The sequence below is a fragment of the Crocuta crocuta genome, unplaced genomic scaffold (assembly GCF_008692635.1).
Source record: "Crocuta crocuta isolate KB4526 unplaced genomic scaffold, BGI_CrCroc_1.0 scaffold674, whole genome shotgun sequence".
Lineage (NCBI taxonomy): Eukaryota > Metazoa > Chordata > Mammalia > Carnivora > Hyaenidae > Crocuta > Crocuta crocuta.
Window position 1 is genome coordinate 866,780 of NW_027527972.1, and position 22,458 is coordinate 889,237.

Consider the following 22,458-nt stretch of genomic DNA (forward strand, 5'->3'; position numbering starts at 1 on the left):
GAATCAGAGTAGTACCAAAGTATATAATTTGGATTTTCTGCATATTGAAAAGTACCACACACATTTCTAAAAGTAGGAAATACGAAAGACAGAAATTATCTCTTCATTTATAGTAAACTATGCTATAACCACATAAAGGGAGCTTCTGAGTTAAATTTTTCCCCCTTTTTGGAAGTGGTGGATTTTATAAACTTAGCAGAAGAATGTTAAAGAAACTTTTAAATATATATACATATATTTATGTATTCATATATATGTATATATACATACATATGTGTGTGTATATATGTGTGTGTGTGTGTGTGTATACATATATATACACACACACTTAATGCTGGATAAGTGATATGGGCCACGCTGCTGGTAGCTCTGTAACTGTTTGAAACATTTGTGCCAATATTTGGTCAGGTGTGGGCTTCCAGTGTAAGCCAAATTCTGATAACCATGGAAACTGTTTAACTGAAGTATGTGAGCAATAATAATATTTATTAAAATCATTTACTCTGTGGAGGTTCAAATATCTTAAAGTAAGTGTAGTTTTTACAATCACTTGTTCATTTTATTAAACAATAAAATATGCGGTATTAAGGTCCTTACAAAGGCATTTCCTATACATTAGATTATGTAAGTAGCAATCAAATTTTTATAGTAGATTTTTCAGCTGACAACATGCCAACAATGTCAAAATGACTAACAGTTTAAAGCTTTAAAAAATGACTTCCTAATCCAATTATTTCTTATAAAGAGAAGCACATTTTAAAAATCTTTAATTTAAAATTTAAAAACATGACAGAAAGATAAGATATACATAAATAAAATACATTTATTCTGATAACATATACATTGTTATTACTAATTCATGTATATTTTAAGTCGAGACATTAACTAACTGTATTATAAATAATACCATGTGTTAAGATTTGTCTTTTCTTGGAATGATTTTTAGTTTTATACATGGAAATTCATGTGTACAATTCCTCCAATATTAAACCTCAGACTTCTTGGGGCGCCTGGGTGGCTCAGTCGGTTAAGCGTCTGACTTTGGCTGAGGTCATGATCTCATGGTTAGTGAGTTTGAGCCCCGCATCAGGCTCTGTGTTGGCAGCTCAGATCCTGGAGCCTGCTTCAGATTCTGTGTCTCCCTGTCTCATGTTCTGTCTCTCTCTCTCAAAAATAAATAAATTAAAAAAAATAAACCTCAATTTCTTCACATGACTAATACTAGAATTTTGTGTATAAAAAGCTTTTTATTTATTTTTTATTAAAAATTTTTTTTTTTATTTCTGAGAGAGAGAGAGAGACAGATAGTGTGAGCAGGGGAGGGTCAGAGAGAGAGGGAGTCACAGAATCTGAAGCAGGCTCCAGGCTCTGAGCTGTCATCACAGACCCCGACGCGAGGCTCGAACCCACTAACCATGAGATCATGACTTGAACTGAAGTCGGATATTTAACTGACTGAGCCACCCAGGCACCCCTTTTTATTTAAATAATATGTCTATTAATATTTGTAAAGGAGCTGAAATCATTAATTAGGGATAAAAGCAGAATGACATTCTGTGCCTTTTGAGGAAGTGCTTAGGTACAAATGTCACTAAAATAATAGAATGTAGGTTTTTTTAATTGGGGCAATGCATCAATGCTGCTTGGGACATCAATTAATAAAGGATATTAAAATATTACTGGCTAAGTTAGAAATATGGTGCTATTAACTCAGATGACCACACATGATTGGTTTTATAATTGGGAAAATATAAATAGATTCTGCTTTCACTGAAGTAGAGACTGCCCTAAGTGGAAATGAAAAATACATTTTCCCTGGCCCTGATTGTAAAATGTTTCCATGGCATATGTATAAAATCGTGCCACCAACTCAGATCCATCCAGGTGAAATTCTCAACCAGAATGTCATGGCCCAAAATGCTTTTTGTTGGAAATGAGTGGTTTATTTTATTATCTAGACTTTAAGGTTTTCTACTATGTCTAAGTATTTGCATGGTCTAGAATATTACAAAGGAAACTGTAGAGAGGAAAAGAGTTATAAAAAAGGGAAATATTTTGCTCACATGAAAGCTGATTTTAAATATTTGAATATATTTTTAATAAGAGCTTATTACTATATCCAGCAGTTTTATTCTTAGAGTATGTGTGAATGAATAGCTAGTTATGAATGATAGACAAATTTATGAAGTGAAAGATAAATTAAAACAATATGTGGCTTTCTATTTATTGCATGCAAAAATCATTTATTTTGAGCACAAAAAATAAAGGCTTATAATTTTTTCACAGGAAATAAATTTCATTTTACACCTTCTAAATAAATATTTGTTGTGTTTATCTACTTCTGCAAGACACACCACAGCTTTAAATATCTGTTTTGTTTTGGTGATGTTTCTTGAGTTAGTTAGTACTTCAGGGAGGTCTTGGCTGGACAGCTGATACCTGCTCATTTGGTAACATCTGATGGCGTTGGAGCTAAGGGGTCCAATTCCAAGATGGCTTCTTCACTTATACGTGTGGGGCCTCAGTGATCTCTCTACAAGTCTTTCTTTCTCTCTCTCTCTGGTTGCTTCTTTCTCTCTCCATCCCTCTATACCCAGCTGGCTGCTTATTCTCCAGGATCTCTTCATATAGCTTGGGCATTTTACAGCACGGTTGCTTCTAAGACAGTGCATTCCAAAAGAGAGGGAGAGAAGGTGCCAGTTCAACTTTAAGGTGTGTCCAGAACTGGCACAATGTTATTTCCCTGTATTCTGTTGTTCAAAGTAATCAGACTCAAGGAGGTGGAGGAAAAAAGACTACTCTTCTTGCTAGGAAGGATGGCCTGGGAACAATGCTTAAGAGCATTTAGAGTGGGAGATAATATTGCTTCCACTTTGGAAAATACAATCTAGCACAAAGTCCACTAAATCTTTTAGAAAGCATTGGTCTATATAGGCACTTTATGATTAGTGCCCACTTGGGATGATTACATATGTTTTTGATCTGCACATGGGAAGAGATAGGTGAAGACAAAAGAGACTCAGAATTTAAGTGTTAAAGTACATAACACAAAATTTACTACCTCATCTGTCTCTGTTTTCTCCTCCATCATATGATGGTAATGATAATGATAGCAAAAATTGTTTCATTTACTGAGCACCTTCCACGTGACATGTAAAGTACAAAGGACCTTGCATGAATTGTCTCAAACTCCACAGCAATCATATTACAGTATATACTGCTGCTGTTGTTGTTGTTGTTGTTGTTTTCCCATTTTGGATCATTCTGGGCTGCCAAGAATTGCTAAAAGGCAGCAATTAGATATTTTCATCAATGTTGAATTTGTCTAGTGTGTTTGTTTGTTTTAAGCATGCATTTGACATCAATCAGAGTGATGTCACCTTGTATATAGTTCTATCTTGTAGACAGTGTTAATAAGTTTTAAAAAAATTGGATTCCCATTATTGTAAAAGCTAGAGTGCTAACAGAACACAGGAAAAGTTAGAAAGAAGAAATACATTTGTTAAATAAATAATAAAGTGAATGGAAAATAGGTGTGAATTAATACCATGCACATTGCTTTAGGAGGGATAGTAGACACAAAGCAGAAAAAATTAAATAATATTCAGAATGAAGAATTTAAAAGGGCTTGAAGGGAAGTAATAGATGGTAGATAAAGACTAGATGAAACGGTAATGAACATGGATACCAAGTGTATGCAATAGGAGTCCCTGGAGAAGAAAAAGCAAAGCAAAAGAATTAAATTAAAACTACGCATTATACTTTAAGAAAACTTTCTGAAATAAAAGACTTGAAATACACATTGGAAGGGGACATTAACTTTCTGGGGAAAAAAACACAGACTAGCCAACAACAAGACATGGTCTAGAAAAATGAAATTTAAGGAAAAATAAAAAGAAAAGCCCCTAGGAATAAAGGCAAAAAGGCCAAGACTTATTGGGAAAGACACCCAGGTTGTCATCAGATTTTTCAATGTTTTATGCCAGCAAATAGTGTGTAACATTTAAGAGACTCAAGAAAAGAAAATAGGAGCCAAAGATTCTATATCCAGCCAAACTAAACTTTGTGTATTATAAAGGCTGCAAACACGCTATCAAGGGCATGTGGGAACTCAGGAAGTACTGTTCCCATGAGCCCTTCCTGAAGAATTAGAAAATGTATTTCAGACCCCCAAAATGACCAGGGAAACACCTACCAAAAGACTTGCATAAACATTAAATATATATTTATCTGTAAAACTAAGACTAAATTAGATATAAAGGAGACAGCACAGTATAAAAATTATATGTGCACTTATAATACACATACAGAAACTAGCAAAAATTAGAGAAAGTATGTGAAAAAGAGAATAAGTTTACTAACTGCAGTATAGATGTTAACTGAGAGTAAAAGGCATAGTATTTCAAATTAGATATTTAGTGATAGGAAAGAATGTAAGAATAAATAGTGATAGTGAAATTTAAAATTTTCATAGTAGGAACAATGAATATTAGCTTAAAAAAAGAGAGAGAGTTTCATATAATCATTTGAGTAAAATACAAACCTGTTTATGCCAGGAAATATATGGAGGAAGATGTAATAACATAGACTTCTTAGTGAAAACCTGTGTGCATGAGTGTTTATGATACAATAGAAATATATATCGAGATATATATACATGCGGATATGGATATGTATATATGTGTGTATACACACACACACACACATATATATAAAGCAGTATGAAAAAAACTAAGGCATCATTTATTGATCACATCAATATGAGTAAATGATTTTAACTGAACCATAAACACAAAGCAGTTTATATTTTATACAGAGACACCTAACTTAAAGAAACACAGAAGTAAAAAATAAATAAAAGAACACAATATTCTAGACGAACATAAAGAAAAGAGTAAGAGTTATAATTTTGATACCTGACAAATCAGTATTAAGATCAAAAAGGCATTAGATGACAATGAAGAACAAATTATAAGTCTTCAAGTTATAGTTCACAATTGTGAAAATAAGAGTTTTAATAATTACCCAACCTAATAACACAGATTTATGAAATAGAAACCACAGTAGAGGAAATGATAAGTAGCAGAAATTCTAATAGGAGATTTAATACATTCACTCAATCCAAACAGAGTAATGAAAAAATATTTATTAAAGAAATAAAAGACAATATAATTAATTAGGCATTTTTATAAATATATAGTCAAATCTAAACTCTGATAACAAAGACCTTCCCTTTTGAAGTCCGCATGGAACATTCTCCAAATTGGACTATATCTTGCCCACACAGTGACACCAAAAAAAGAAAAAAGAGAAAAGAAAACATAAAAAAGCCACACACACACAAAACAAAACAAAAAAATCCCCTTAATTATTCCCCCTCTCATAACTACAAAGAGACCACAACTCAATAAAACAAAATTAATAAGAACAACAATGAAAAACTCTTTTAAAGTGGGACATTAAAAAACATTTAATTAAATAACTGTTCAGTCAAAGGGGAAGCAAATAAATAGAATTTCTTAAAAATAAGAATAATGAAAATACAATTATCAGAATCTAGGGGATATGGTTAAAGCAGTTTTCAGAGAAAAATATATAGCATATAAATATCCATATAAATAGAAAGTGAAAAAAAAAACTAAGCACCCTACTTTTTCTACTTCAGAAAGTAGGAAAAGGACTACAGAGTACCCTGGGAAATAAAAAGGAAGAAATTAATTTAAAAATCTGAAATAAATGAGTAAGATAAAAAAATGTAGAATAAATCCAAATGCTAGTTCATTGGGGGAAAAATAATCAACAAAATAGTGAAACTACTAGCTAACTCAATTAATAAAAAAGGAAAAAATTACAAATACATAGAATGAGAAATGACTAGGATGGGGTATAGCTATTAAGACAGAAAACTTAAGAAAATCAATAGAGACTACTTTATGCAACACTATGAAAATAAATTTCTAAATATTACTAGATGAAGTAGGTAAATTTTATAGATAAACACAACTAGTTAAAATAGGCCACAATAGAGATTAACTGTCATTATAGACAAAAATAGAATAAGTGGTACAGAGTGTGATAGTTTTAAGAGATCATTTTGATGATCACACTCATCAAACATGTAGTTTTAATCTAATACTACATTTAAAGAATTAATTAAATTAAATAATTAATTAATTAAACACAGGCCTGGAGGTATGGCAAGTAGAATATTTTCCTGTTTTTGAGAAGTCTAGCAATATGAAGTTCACAACATCTAGTGTACATGTGGATTAGTGTGACATATAGAAGCTGCAATTCCAGTTTCATGCCAGTCTTTCTAGTCAAGGCAGCCATCTTTAAAATCACAAGCAATGATATTTAGAAATGTAAAATAATCCTGGAAAATGGTCATCAGTGATTCAGGTTTTTTTTTTCATGACCTCTACAATTTAATTATAGAATCCATTTGGAAAAAGCAAATAAACAAGGATATCCAAAACAAAACCGAACAAAACAAGACACCCTGAAAAAGAACAACAATGAGAGGGGCTAGCTTTACCAGGTATTAAAACATATAACTTCTGTTATCAAGATAATGTGGTACTGATACACAAATAGACAAAGCAATGAAACAAAATAGAAAACACAGAAATAGATGCGTGTATATGAGAAGACATCATCTCAAAGTGCAAAAAACAAAGAGTTTTAAATAATTGGTGTTGAGATAACTGAACAGCCAAATGGGAAAGTCAAAATAGGATCAGTTTATCACACTGTGCATCAGGGTAAATGCCAAGGAATTAGAGACATAAATGTAAGATCAAATAATAAAAAAAGAAAACTTTCAAGATGTAGAAGAAAACATGGATGGGTTCCTCTATAATGGTAAGTGATTCGAAATCTATAGTTAGGGAATGATTTATACCATTTATAGATCATTTTAATAATATAAAATAAAACTTTTTTTGGTAAAATGCATCATAATTTGAGTAGAATGACAAATGAAAAACTGGCAATAATATTTGTAACTTATATCACAGAGAAGAGCTAAACTTCTTCATGCTGAGAGGAGAAAATAGAGGAGAGGCCAATAATACTATAGAAAAATGAGGCATCAACATAAGCTTAAATCAAAAGAAGTGCAAATGGTCTCTAAACATATGAAAATATGTTCACTTTTGTTTATGGTAAGTGCACAGTTCTGCTGAGATAGTTTCTCATGTATTAGATCGGCAAAAATCTAAAACTTTACAGCTACTTTGTTAATGAGGCTGTGCAGGAACTGGCTGTCCTGTAAATTGTAGCAAGGACTGCAAAGTGCCCCAGCCCCATTGAAGGGTAATTTGGGAATGTTTAACTAAATAAAATATTCAGGTAGTCTTTGACCAGTAATCCTATTTCTAGGAATTTACCCCAAAAATATAGTGATGAAAATATGAATGACCTATCACTGAAGCAATAATTATCCTAGCAAATAACAGGTAACTAAGTGACTAAACTGTGATATATTACTACAATGGAGTACTATACAACGAAAAAAAGAAGTAATAAATGTCTCTTACTCCTATGATATTATTCCCTGAATATTATGCTAAGCGAAATAGCAATTTTAGGGAAAATGTGTGTGTAAGACTACTGTTTACGTAAGTAAATATATAGCTAGCTAGATGACAGATATATTTATATTAATAATAATAACAGTTAAAAAAGCAATTTGAGGATATTTTTAAAAAATGATGCTTTAGGGGCACCTGTGTGGCTCAGTCAGTTAAACATCCAACTTTTGACTTCAGTTCAGTTAATGGGGTTGAGCATGGGCACAGAACCTGCTTAAGATTCTCTCTCCCTCTTTCTGCCCCTCCCCCATTCTCTCTCTCTCTCAAAAAAAAAAAATTAAAAAGTGATGTTCTACAAAGGGAAGAAAAAAAGAGAGAAAGAAATAAATTAAGAAACAGTATCTTAAATATAAATACCAAGCTGACGGTCAACAGAGGAGAGGTAAGTAGTGATGGGGATTAAGGAGGGCACATGTGATGAGCACCAGGTAATACATGGAAGTGTTGAATCACTATGTTGTACACTTGAAACTAATATAACACTGTATGTTAACTGGAATTAAAATAACATGATCTATACAGAAGGGAGAGAATGGAATAGGGTAGATGGAACTGGGAGAGATGGAAACTAGATTTCTAAATCTCTAAGTTATAGATTTAATTTTAGAATTCTACGAAGATTTTTATATAAATATAAGGCTAAATTGGAAATTTATCTTTCAAATTAAAACAAAATCAACAAATGAACCTAATTGTGTATCTAGCTGGTATGATAACATGAAGTAAGAAACTTCTCCAAGTGAGTGTATTTAAAGCACAGTAATCTGGCCATTTATCCCTAGAAGTATATACCCTAAGGAGAAAAAGATCTGCAAAAAGTCTTAAAGTGTTTTCGGTAGGCATATTGTTGATAATAATATTGGCAATTTTATTTTAAGAATTTATTTGTGATAACACAAGTGGAGGTATTATATTGGTGTTTTTGAACCTCGAGAGTTTTGGTTTGGATGAGAGATTGTAGCTGTGATGAGAATACATGTTATATAGACAGTGTAATTAATGGAAGTCCCCTTCAGATGCTGTTCTTTGAAACCTATTGTGCATTAGCACCAAGGCCACAGCAAGCCTTCCTAACAGTCTTCTTCAGGTATCTTGCTCCCCAAAGTCTCACATGCATACATCTCTTCTTCCCTACAATCCCTCCCCTTATCTGTATAGTTTTCTGCTGGGAGCCCACCACTGTCATGTGTGATAGGCCCTCTTCCATTGTTTCAAATTCTTCACCTCTTTATATAGAATCTTTCAAATATTATTAACTAGAGACATACACATTGAGATTAGGCATGTAGAGTCTAAAGATGCGGAGTCTGAAGGCTTTCATCTTTCAAAAGCCTATTTGCTCAGTGTTCTGTAGAGTGATGAGGCAGATTCCCACAGGTAAAGGGGAATCTGGAGGCAGGGATATCAAATAAGAGCTTATTTTCTTTGCTTCCTCATTGGCTTTCACTAAGTATGACTAGAAGATCTGGGAGTATATTTCAAATCAGATAAAAAGTTTAGATGCCTCCCAGAAGAGAGTAAAAATAAAGTTATGTTTGAATGTGTTTTTAAAATTAAATCACATTTAGAGACTAAGAACCTTGATGTACTATCTTAGCAACCTTTCCTTTCTTTCTTTTTTTTAGTCTCCCTTAAAGTGTGAGAACATCTTAACCTACCACGTTTAGGAATTAACCAGAGAAACTTGCCAGTTATACCAAAAAAGAGGAGTTCAGGGATACTTTCTCAGACAGAAGCCAGGCCATTTTTTCCCTTCAAACAAGAGCAACAGTTTCTATCCAGGGGGAGTAGAGTTTAACTGATGTAAGATAGCACAGTTTTCAAGACTCTCCCTTGGTTTTTCCTCAAAATAGCAGATGGGAAAAAACAGCTGTCTAGTGTGCATGTTAGCACTCCTTGTCTTTCTTCTGTGTGCTTTTAAAAATTGAAACTTCTTCCCAGGATGCTGATAGCTTTACATTTGATAATTTATAAACTCTTTCACATAGAAAGGGGGCAGGGGGGCAAGTGGTGCCATTTATCTTAATGGAAACTTGATTCTCATTCCTTCTTACCAATAAATGAATCTCATTTTTCAAGTTGCCTTTTTTTCTTTTCTGAACGTTATTAGAATATATATTGATGACCTCCTGGAAATTCCATGGAAATCACAGTGTATAGTATAAAAATTCCTAAACCATAAATCTCTCTAAATATAATCCTGATTTACCTGACTCCTAAGGAATATTGTTTCAATTAAATTAAAAAAAGAAAGATTAGAAGAAAGACAAAGTCACTAAGAATAGTTTAGAAAAAAGAGGAGACTCAAAACCATACATTGGATAGATTTAGCTCAACTATTTTTCCCTCTTAGATGTTTAAAAAATAATTCCTTGGGTATTAAAGGTAGATTCTTTTGTCCAATTAATGCTCAAAGGGAAGGACTTGAAGTTGTTCATTGGTTGCTTTTATTCCTTCTCTACAAATGTTGGTATCCAGGTAGCTTTTGGAAGATATACAATTTAGGAAAAAAGTATGTATAAAACAAAACAAAAATAATCAGATTAATGCAGATTAAAGACACAGTGAGAGAGGCACCTGGGTGGCTCAGCTGGTTAAGTGTCCAGCTCTTGATTTTGGCTCAGGTCATGATCTCATAGCTTTTGAGATAGAGCCCTGTGTCAGGCTCTGCACTGGGCAGTGTGGGGCCTGCTTGGGATTCTGTCTTTCCTCTCTCTCTACCCCTCCCCTGCTTGTGTGTGTGTGTGTGTGCGCGCACACACACACACACACACACACACACACTATCTCTCTCTCTCAAAATAAATAAATAAATAAATACATAAAGAAAAGCCCAATGAAATACTAGTACAAACACAGTGAGTTGCTTAAGAGAGCGGTTACCAGGAGGCTGTACTGGTACCCTCTCCTTGGACTTTCAGCCTCCAAATCTGTGAGAAAATAAATTTCTGTTGTTTAATACCCAATTGATGGTATTTTGTTAAAGTAGCCTGGATTGATTATACACAGCAAATACATAATAATACATTGAGAGGAGGAATGTGAAGATATTTACCAATGTTAGAGAAATTTATAAAGCACTATTTGAGGAAAAGTAGGATTTTCTTTCCTCCTGATTTATGTAAAAAGCAAAGAAAAAAAAGATATTGTATTGTCTTTTACAAGACAATGAAGAGAATATACAAGACAAAGCAACAGGTACCCTACATGAAAGTATAATAGAAATACAGCTCCCAGGGGTGCTGGGTGGCCCAGTCAGTTAAGCATCTGACTTTGGCTCAGGTCATGATCTCATGGTTCATGGGTTCAAGCCCTGGGTCGGACTCTGTGTTGCCAGCTCAGAGCCTGGAGCCAGCTTTGGATTCTGAGTCTCCCTCTTCCTCTGCCCCTCCCCTGCTTGTGCTGTCTCTGTCTCTCTGTCTCTGTCTGTCTCTCTCAATAATAAATAAACATTAAAAATTAAAAACAAAAAAGAAATAGGGGCGCCTGGGTGGCTCAGTCAGTTGGGCGTTTGACTTCGGCTCAGGTCTTGATCTTGCGGTTTGTAGATTGGAGCCCCGCATTGGGTTCTGTGCTGGCAGCTCGGAGCCTGGAGCCTGTTTCAGATTCTGTGTCTCCCTCTCTATCTGCCCCTTCCCTGCTCATGTTCTGTCTCTCTCTCAAAACTAAATAAACTATTAAAAAAAAAGAAATATAATTCCTATATTTAATACTCAAATTGTCTAAAAATATATACACTGTGATAAATAAGATCATATTTTTAATCAAGATTCCAAACAATTTTCTATTTTGGCCTCTAAAAATAAAATTTGTATTATTTGAGACCCTACAAATACATGCATACAGTTTTGTTGGTAAACTTATCCATAGAAAATAAAGCTATTTCTGAAAACTGCTTTTTCATCAATGTGTGCTAATTTCCTATTAAGATAATATTGTACAGTTTTTTAACAAACTTTTACTCATCTACTACATTTGACTTTACTCCCTTAAAGTTTTCCAAACCAAGTAGACAAAAACATCATTTCAAAGTAACTGAGGCATAGAGAAGTTGAATTATATATTCAAACAAGTGCAGATGAGTTGAATATAAACTCTAGAATTATTGAATGTAGGCTATGCCAGATTTCACTGGCTTTAATATAAATCAAAACTACCTCTGAACAAGTGGTTGATCAGAATTCTAGGCTAGACTGGAATGATGATGATGGCTGATTAGCTCTCTACAGAGGTTTCAAGACCACCAGCCCATGACAACTCCTGGGGGCGCCTTCTGATGAAGATTGCATACCTCACTCTACCCCCATTCCTGTTAATATTGGTTTCATCTTACCAGTGAATTCTCATTGTTTTCTGTACAAATATTATGATATCGATATGATGTTTTCATATATGGTGAGGCTTCAGTATGGTAGAATAAAGCCTTGGAGTTAGAGATATTCAAGTTAGAAACTCATGCCACCTGATTATAACCAAGTTTATTGCTAAAGTAGAAATAAACATGTCCTGGGCGCCTGGGTGGCTTAGTCGGTTACGCATCTGATATCTGCTCAGGTTATGATCTTGTGGTTCATGACTTCGAGCCCCACATTGGGCTCTGTGCTGACAGCTGGGAGCCTGGAGGCTGCTTCGGATTCTGTCTCCCTCTCTCTCTGCCCCTTGCCCACTCACACTCTCTCTCTCTCTCAAAAATAAATAAACATTAAAAAGAAATAAATAAACATGTCCTCCCTTAGGCCTTGATTTGAAGAAAACTGAAAGCGTTTGCAAAATACCTAACATAGAGACTAGTACAAAGACTGCCCAATAGATTAAAAGACAAAAAGTATTTCTATTAAGACCAATTTAATCTCAAAATTCATTTAGTGTTTTTTCAGGAACTGCTTATTAGAACACATTTCAATGATCATTCACAGCTTGCCTATTAGAAAACTTTTAATTTTACATTTAAAATTCTAAGATGATTAATAACTCATGAATATTTATTGAAAAGCTTTATAATCTTTAAAATGAGTGAACTCAAGAAAATAACTCATGAAAATATTTCTACTTTAAGAGTTTTCTGGGGTGCCTGGGTGGCTCAGTCAGTTAAGCATCCAGGTTTGGCTCAGGTCATGATCTCGCAGTTCATGGATTCGAGCCCTGTGTCGGGCTCTATGCTGACAGCTAACTCAGAGCCTGGAGCCTGCTTCAGATTCTGTGTCTCCCTCTTTCTCTGACTCTCCCCTGCTCACCCGGTATCTGTCTCTCTCTCAAATAATAAAACATTTTTTAAAAATTAAAGAGTTTTCCATTTTCTCTTTTATTTACTCTCTTTGGCCTTTAATCTAGTAATATGAATATGTGTGATATATGTGATAACACAAACAATATAATTAAATCATAAAAAGCCTGATCGTTGAGTATTAAGAATATATTTAGACTCATTCATGTAGGATTATATAAATGTCATTAGCTAATGATTAAACATGGCTGCTAAAAATTAATTCATCTATGGAACTTCTAATCCATTTTGAAAGTATAGTGGAATGTAAACAACAAAGATGGAGTATTTGCCTTTATAAAACTTATAACCCTAATATTTTGTAACCGACTTACTTCACTTCTTGAGGAAGTGACTTCTTTTGTAATATTTACTTAAGCAAGTTGTCTCAGGTCACTGACTGTTAAATAAATCTAGTTAAGTAAGAGTAATGGATGTTAAAGATTTAAGAATTCCTTACCACACACTGCATTAACTTTCTTGCTCAATATTTCCCCTTGCTGAGAGGTTTCCGGTTCTCAGGTGTAGCATGGTATAATAATTGATTATATAACGTTTTTACTCTGCTGCTTATAGCTTAGGAGTTTTAGATCTTATTCTTTTTGTTCCCAGTTTGTATAACAAAAATACTTTTATATTCCTCATAGAGGTTATAGGAAATGATAAAAGTCTATGTATGTAAGACTTAAAAATAGTAAAAAAAAAAAAAAAAGAAGAGTATGATCTTAATACAATGTCAGTATAATAGTCACTTTTAGACTGATTGCAAATTAATGGTATTTGGTAATAGAGTATGATCATTTTATTTATTTATTTTTTGTTTGTTTATTTTAAATGTTTGTTTATTTTTGAGAGAAAGAGAGAGAAAGAACACAATAAGGGAAGGGGCAGAGAGAGGGACAGAGGTTCTGAAGTGGGCTCTGCAGTGACAGCAGAGAGCCTGATGCAGGGCTTGAACTCACAAACTGTAAGATCCTGACCTAAGCCAAAGTCGAATGTTCAACTGACTGAGCCACCCAGGTACCCCAAGTATGATCATTTTAAATTGCAAGTTTTACAGATGTTGGAGCCTTAGATATTATTTTATCCATTATGAAACCTAGGTTCAGAGAAATGTGATGACTTGGATTAATCAGTTGGTAAATGAGTAGGAATTAAAGACTGATGTCCCATCTTACATATCAGCTTAATTGTCTTCCTCTCGTGCTTCCATTTAAAAGACTTAACTGACTGTTTAAAAAAAAAGAATTTAATTATATAATAATACAGTCTCCTGGGAGAATTTTTATTGCAAATAAAGTTAACGTCCAATTTGATCACCAAGCCAGTTCTACAACATCTTTCTTCAGAAGGGTGAGCAAATTTCATATGGTGACTCTATTATTTTGGATTCGGTTTAGTGAAAAATAATAGAAAAACCCAAAATGACAGTATCTGAAACAAAATTTAAGTTCTTCTCAGTCTCATATTCCAGCATTCCATATGGTATCAGTCTAGGCTGATTGATGTTCCTGTATATCAGGGTCCCTGCTGCTTTCTCTTGTTTCTCCATAACGGTGGCCTCCAAGTTAAGTCAAGATAGCACTGGAGCAACAGTCATTATATTGCATTCCAAGTACAAGAGAAAGTGTACCTTTCCTCCTTTGAGAAGTTTTTCGTAATGTTCATTTGGAATCCATTGTGCCACAGTTAGCCATATAGACGTGCCTAGCTGCAAGAGGAGCTAGGAAATGAAGTCTTTATTTAGGACACTGCATGCCCAGCTAAAAATTAGGGCTTAATTTTTATGGAAAAGGGAGATCAGCATTTGTTATAGTTGAATGCCCATGGGCAGCTTCTTACTACTTCTTACTACTTCTATTTCCTGTCTGGGCCAGAATCTGCAAAATCCTCAGTCATTAGCAACAGACCCAGGCCTGGAAGAATATTAAGAGTTCTTTCCTCATTAACGGATAGTACCTAAAAACTATTCTTCATGTCTGATACTTTTCATGTCTGCTATACCTGGGAATTAATTTTGATCTTCCTCGGCACTCTCATAAACCTCTGTTCCCAGGAATATTAAAACAATAAGAATAAAACAATAAGTGGAAAAATATGTAATAAATTGAATAGCTCACCAAATGACTCTACCTATGTTTTTATGATTATACAAATATATACATAAACTATAGAAATAACTGTAAAGGATGCATGCAACACTGATAATGGTATGTTACCTTTGTTGTTGTGGGATTGGGGTTGGTAATCAAATTTGATCAGTAATAATCTGAAGATTTACAACAAAATGAGTTATGGTTGGGGAGGTGGGAGGAGTGGAGATTAGACTTACTATGTGGAAACCTTTAGGTCTCTAGAGTATCTTAATCGAATAGATAATTTAATTGGAATACAATGGCTATCCAATTAAGATAGTTGGTTTTGGTGCAGCAGTTTCTTACTTGACACATCCCCAAAGACAACGGAATCAAGAGCAAAAGTGAACTATTGGGACCTCACCAAGATTAAATGCTTCTGCATGGGCAAAGGAAACAATCCATAAAACTAATAGGCAACCAGCGGAATGGGAAAAGATAGTTGCAAATGACATATCAGATAAAGGGCTAGTATCCAAAATCGATAAGGAACTCACCAAACTCCACACCCAAAAAACAAACAACCCAGTGAAGAAATGGGCAGAAGACATGAACAGACACTTCTCCAAAGAGGACATCCAGATGGCCAACAGACACATGAAATGATGCTCAGCATCCCTCCTTATCAGGGAAATACAAATCACACCCACACTGAGATACCACCTCATGCCGGTCAGAGTGGCTAAAATGAGCAAATCAGAGGACTCTAGATGCTGGCGAGGATGTGGAGAAACGGGCACCCTCCTACACTGTTGGTGGGAATGTAAACTGGTGCAGCCCCTCTGGAAAACAGTGTGGACATCCCTCAAAAAATTAACAATGGAACTCCCCTATGACCTAGCACTAGCACTGCTAGGAATTTACCCAAGGGATACAGGAGTGCTGATGCATAGGGACACATGTATCCCAAAGTTCATAGCAGCACTCTCAGTAATAGCCAAAACATGGAAAGAGCCTAAGTGTCCATCAACTGACAAATGGATCAAGATGTGGTTTATCTATACAATGGAATACTACATGGCAATGAGAAAGGAAATCTGGCCAAGTGTAGCAACATGGATGGAACTTGAAGGTGTTATGCTGAGTGAAATAAGTTAGGCAGAGAAGGACAGATACTATATGTTTGCACATATAGGAGGATTAGGAGGAACTTAATGGAGGACCATGGAGGAGAAGAAGAAGGGGAAAAATAGTTGGGGAGAGAGAGGGAGGCAAACCATGAGAGACTCTTGAATGCCAAGAACAAACTGAGCGCTGATGAGGGTGGGGAGGACGAGAGGGGAGGTGATGGGCACTTGTGGGGATGAGCACTGGGTGTTATATGGAAACCAACTTNTTTGGTATATGTCATTGGTCAATTATATAACTGATATATAGGTTTTGGTTGTGAGTAATAGAAACCAATTCTAATGAAATAAATTCTAAATAAAAAATGAATTTATTGGAAGAGTACCAATACCTATTACCTTCCTATTGGATAGGAAGAAAAGGCTGAATGTTGTAGGAATGTAATAGCTCTGTAGTAGGAATTAAAAACAGACACTGTAACTCCAACTGATTTTCATTCTTGTGTCTCTGTTTATGGTGTACAAACTCATGAGGTGAAATGGCATTGGTCAAGCTTGAGGCATATTCATTAACAAAGGTTTGGGGGATGAGAGTTTTTAACACTAGTGGGTACCTTGATTGACTGTTATATCAAGGTATAGAATGTGGCAGAGACGATTGTCCAAATAAAAATCAGGATTCTGTTACCAATGCAAAGGGAAGGGTTGTTGGGAAGGCAAAAGCAACATATGTATACAGGTATCACAGAAGACCATGTACCAGTCTATTTCATTCCATAAACTGTGATATTTAGAATGTTCTTTTGGTATGTAGTGGGGTGGGGAGGTTCTGTTTCAGAGCTAAAGTTAGTGATCTTAATTTTCAAGAGGGTCTGTACTTGGTTATATTGCAATAAACCACATTGTTTAACAAATATTCTGTACTTTTGAATTTCACTCTGAAATTGTTTCTTTATTGCTCTTGTTTACTGAACTATCTACTCTCAACCTTGGTTTGATTATGCTATAGGGTGCAAGGGGCATATGAGCTACCATTTACAAATATTTGCTACTCATCCCTGGGCAGGATTATACATTCCCATTTCACTGATTTCAGACTGGATCATGGTACTTTCTTTGGCCTATAAAATGAAAGTGTAAGTGACTATTCTCATTTCAAGTGGACTCCCTAAGAGCCAATGTGTGGCCATATTCTCTTTTTCTTTTACACGGTAACCAAAGATGTTTCAGTTGGAGACTGTTTCTTCAGCCTCTCAGTTCATACCTCTAAGATGAAGAGCCTCAGCCAACCTGTTATTGATGCATAGCACTATTGAGAAACAATCTTTTTTATAAGCCACTGTGATTTGTAACTACCCATAGTGTAGTCCAACCAGTCATGACATGCATTCATAAAACTAATTTTCTGTTTAAACTTCATGGAGAATTTCTCATTTTAAATACAGACCATATGTAGGAAAACTGACCAAGTGATTAGACTATCCTGTGAACAATGGAGGAAAAACATACATGTTTTTCTTTTTTCAGCAAGCAACTGACAAAATAAATGTGATGTGTTTGAGATACAATATCAGAGCAGTGCATAGTTATATTGAAATATGGAAGACTTACTTTTGGACAGGACAATGGATTGAAACATTTCTGAAATATTTGTTTTTCTTCATTGGTAGTAATCAGTAGTTATTTTCTATGGATATTTAGATATTTGGATTATTAGTTGATATTGATCCTATAAGCCAAGGCAGCAGAGCTAGAAAAGGAAGACAAGTTTTGATCAGCTGAAACGGTTGCATTTCTAGATCAACAAAATTAGTAAGTTTAACTCCTCACAAAAAGAAATCACAGAAAGAAATCTACTTTCCCTCTTAAGTATTTCCCAAATCTATCCTTCCATATCCTTACCACCACTGCTTGAAATCAGGACTTTGTCATCTCTTGCTAAAGTTTTGTAATAACCCCCTAATTAATCCCTAGAATATTGTTCTCCTTCCAGGCTATGTTTCTTACAGGTGCTCAATATTTCTTCTAAAACACACAGTTAGTAATCTTATTTCATTTCATAAGACTTTTGTAGTTAGCATCCCCTGGAAGACAAGATCCAATCCTTAACATAACATACAAGACCTTCTCAGAGGAGGTAGCATGGCCTAGTGGTTATGGGAATGAGTTCTAGAACCAGACTGCCTGGACTTGAGTATAGGGTCTTCTACTTCTAGCCTTCTGACATTAACTAAATATTTTTAATCATATGTCTAAAAACCTGGTGTATTTTATTAGTATTATATGGTTTCTCCTTTACTTCCTGTACTTACTTTCTGACTGCTCTGTAATACCATAAGCACTTCGCAGTTTTAAATCTCTACTCTTTTATTCCTTTACGGTTATTGATACCTCTCTCTGTCTTCCCTCCCTCTCCCAAGATAATGTTATAGTATATTTTAACATTTTATTTGATAATTGCTTGTATTTATTTATTTTTAATTTTTTGATGTTTATTTATTTCTGAAAGACAAACAGAACATGAGTGGGGGAGGAGTAGAGAGAGAGGGAGACACAGAATCTAAAGTAGGCTCCAGACTCTGAGCTATCAGCACAGAGCCTGAAGCGGGGCTTGAACCCATGAACTGTGAGATCATGAGCTGAGCCTAAGTCAGACGCTTAACCAACTGAGCCACCCAGGTGCCCCTGATAATTACTTTTAAAGTGAAAATTAAGTCACTTTTCTTTGAACAGGTAGGGTACTATAGGATACTCTGATACTCTATCCATCTCTCTACTTATTACAGTTAGTACATGGTAGGACGTTATAATGTTTTTGTATCTATATACTTCTATGAGATGGCAGGCAACTTGAGAACAGGAATCATATCTTATTCATCTTTATGCCGGGTACAGTTCTAGTGTATAGTAGACACATAATAAAAATGTTTGTTGAGTATTTAGAAAATTGCTATTTGAATAAGAAAGGATTATTCTTCCCAACATCACCCTTGAACTCACTCTTCATTATGTGGTTCTGTGTAGCTTGATACCATCAATTTTTTAAAAGAATTGATTGATTGATTCATCGATTGAGAGAGAGCGAGACAGAGAGAGAGTGAACAAGTGGGGAAAGGAGGGAGAGAATCTTAAGCAAGCTTTGTACTCAGCATGGAGCTTGACACAGGGTTTGATCCCATGACCTGAGCCAAAACCAAGAGTCAGACACTTAATCGACTGAGCTAGCCAGGTGCCCCGATGTTATCAATATTTTTTAAAATAATTTGCTCCAAGAATAGCCATTAGTTTCTTGAATTCCTTAAAATATTTTTATCAAGATGTAATTGACATATAATATTAGTTTCAGATGTACAACATAATGATTCAATATATGTATATATGTTTATAAATGATCACCCTAGTAAATCTAGTTAACATCCATTGCCACACATAGTTATAAATTCTTTTTTTGTGTGTGATGAAAACTCCTAAGAGCTACTCGTAGCAACTTTCAACTATACAATACAGTATTATTAATTATAGTTAATATAGTTACACCATGCTGTATATTACATTCCCACCTTACTCATTTTATAACATCTCTTGAATTCTTTTTTATTTTATTTTTTTTAAGTCATCCTTATACCCAATGTGGGGATTGAACTCACAACCCTGAGATCAAGAGTCACATGCTCCACTACCTGAGGCGGCCAGACACTCCTGTTTCTTTTTATCTGACAAAGATAACCTAAATTTTTTCCCCTTGTTTATATCCTCATAAAGCTAAGATTAATGCTTTATCCCAGTAAGGGAATTGGATTAGGTTCCTAGTGTTTTAATTTTATTATATTAAATAAATAAATTATATGTAAGTTATAGGCAATCTAAAATTATTGTGGGTTCTGAGAGGTATAAATATATTGAATTTGCATCGTGTGATAAAAAAATAAAATGGACACGTAAATGAAATTAACTGTTTTTGTCTTGAGTTTTGATACAGGCATATATATTATTTATGCACTTGATACCAATTATTTGTAAAAATTCTACAACTGTATAAAATTAAATCAAGGAAGGTAGTAAGTTATAATAATTGTGTATGGTTTATAATGATTGTGTGTATAGTTTCTGTGTTATAAGGAAATTATCACTTGGAGTAAAGAAGTGCGGTTGTTGGCCCCTGAGTGCTTTTAATATATTTGTTTTCTAATATATTATAACTGAAGACCTGCATTTTACAGGACATTAACAAGTGCTGGTAAAGACCTGAAAGACAATTTTCTGAAGGCTCTGGCACTGAGAGAAGAAGACAATTGCAATGGAAAAGTGAGCGTGAGTACATACATCCTAAAAATGAATACATTAAAGGCACAGTTGTTATCAATAATATAGGTTTTAATATCTTCCCTAAGAAGTAATTCATGAAGGATATAATAAGGCTCTTTGTTTAACACATTCTACAAATTATATAGAAAAAATTTTATTTCCACTTACATCTGTAGAAGTAACCAAATGGTGAATAAAAAATAGAATTCCGTAGATCTATTGTAGAGAAAATGCATGACTGATTGTCATCTCCAACTTTGTGCTGGTCTTTTGTGGAAACTTCCTGCTTCTTTTTAGCTCAGCCTCCTGGTATACTCCTCCATGTCACATCATCCATTGACCCCCACGTTTCGCCCTTTGCCTGCCTGATTTCATATTTCCTAAAAACATAGTCCTGGAGTCTGCCTTGTGTTCCTACCTCGGGAGATGTGATAGAAATCACATGATGGAGAGGCATAATCTTTAATTACCAAGGATAATATGTTCTTGCTTTGTTAAGATGTATGCTAGATCATATATGTAAAGTTTTTAGTATTTTTGGAATATATATTTACTCTCATCTTTTGTTAATATAATGTTAGTAATATCAGTCTTCTGTAGGTCTTAAAATGTTCCAAGTCAAGGATAAAAAAGGGCAAATACTCTTGCTCAAACTGTAAAAAGTGACTTATAGAAAAATAATCAGGAGTAGTATGATGAAAAATTTATATGTGTATAAGGAGGTCTGTTTTACTAAAGTTTTCTCAAAAAGTAGTTGGAATTTTTCTCAGTATCAGCGCCCTGAAAATTTTACATGCAGAAAAAACCTTGAATATACTTTAGAGAGAAAAAGATCATATTTTGATTAGCTAATTGAATAGAACTAGCCTGGACTTAAATCAGGGAGTTTCTTGGAGGAGTTGGACAAGTGAGATTTAAGAGGTAAGGCTGGAAATATGGGTAAAGACTAGACTCTTGAAGGCCTTGTAAATTACAACCTAAAGGGCTGAAATTTGTCTGACTCTCTTTTTTTTTTTTTTAATTTTTTTTTTATTTATTTCTAGGAGAGAGAGAGACAGCGTGAGCAGGGGAGGGTCAGAGAGAGAGGGAGTCACAGACCGAAAGAGGCTCCAGGCTCTGAGCTGGCAGTCAGCACAGAGCCCGACGCGGGGCTCGAACCCACGAACCGCGAGATCATGACCTAAGCGAAAGTCGGACGCTTAACCGACTAAGCCACCCAGGCACCCCAAGTCTGACTCTTAATAGAAAGAACAGCTAAAAAGATGGGAAGAAAGGCAAAAGAATGCGATGGCACAGGGATCCATGTGTCTTGTGTGATGGCACAAGGGATCCACAGGACTTGCAAGAAGGAACAAATGATCGTTAGTGATCAAACAAGACAGGGATTAAAAAGACATCCATATAGATTAAAAAACATATATTAGACAAGAAAAAAACTCTTCTATAGTAAGAGTGGAAATTTGATTCCATAAGGTTGAAAAAAATGGCCCATGGTTAGACAGTAGAATGAACAAACCCAAATAGCTTTAGAAACCCTAAACCCACATTTTAAACCAAATTTTTAACAATTTCCTTATAACACAAAAACTATATAATCATTATAAACTATACACAATAATTCCTCTCAAAAATGTCTTTTGAAGTCTTTCTCTCCTGTTGCAATTTCTTTTAACAATGAGTGACTTATCCGCTCATTTACCCAGCTAGAAGCATGTCAGTTACTATGGACTCTCTACCTTCTCTCACTCATGTCGAATGAACCACTAATTTCTCCTAAATATAAATCAAATCACTTCACTTGTCACCCTCTCAACTATCATTTACTTGGATTCAAACCACAATTATATTTTAAGTAAATTGCTTAATAGCCTCCTAAATGATACACTTATGTAATTTCCTACCCACGACCCATCCATTTGCCAGTCATTCAATACATTTTCTTGTGCACCTGCTCCTGCCTGGAACTGTTCTAGTCCCTGGGACACTGAGGTGCTACAGAATCCATGACCTTCAAGGGTTTATATTTGCAAGAAGGAGATAGAGAATAAGTAAGCAAAATAAAAGTGGCACAATTAATTTCAGCTCTGGATAGG

At 34.7% G+C, this 22,458-nt stretch overlaps 1 protein-coding gene across 5 annotated transcripts in view; it reads left to right on the forward strand.

The window, feature by feature from the left end:
- Positions 1–22,458, forward strand: part of CFAP299 (cilia and flagella associated protein 299) — a 500,083-nt gene that overhangs the window by 197,035 nt on the left and 280,590 nt on the right. For 4 of the 5 annotated variants that reach the window (XM_077752817.1, XM_077752819.1, XM_077752821.1 and 1 more), the window contains exon 3: positions 20,281–20,371. In XM_077752817.1, the coding sequence (XP_077608943.1) occupies positions 20,281–20,371 (91 nt within the window). The remainder of the gene's footprint in view (positions 1–20,280; positions 20,372–22,458) is intronic. The other variant, XM_077752818.1, reaches the window with a different exon arrangement.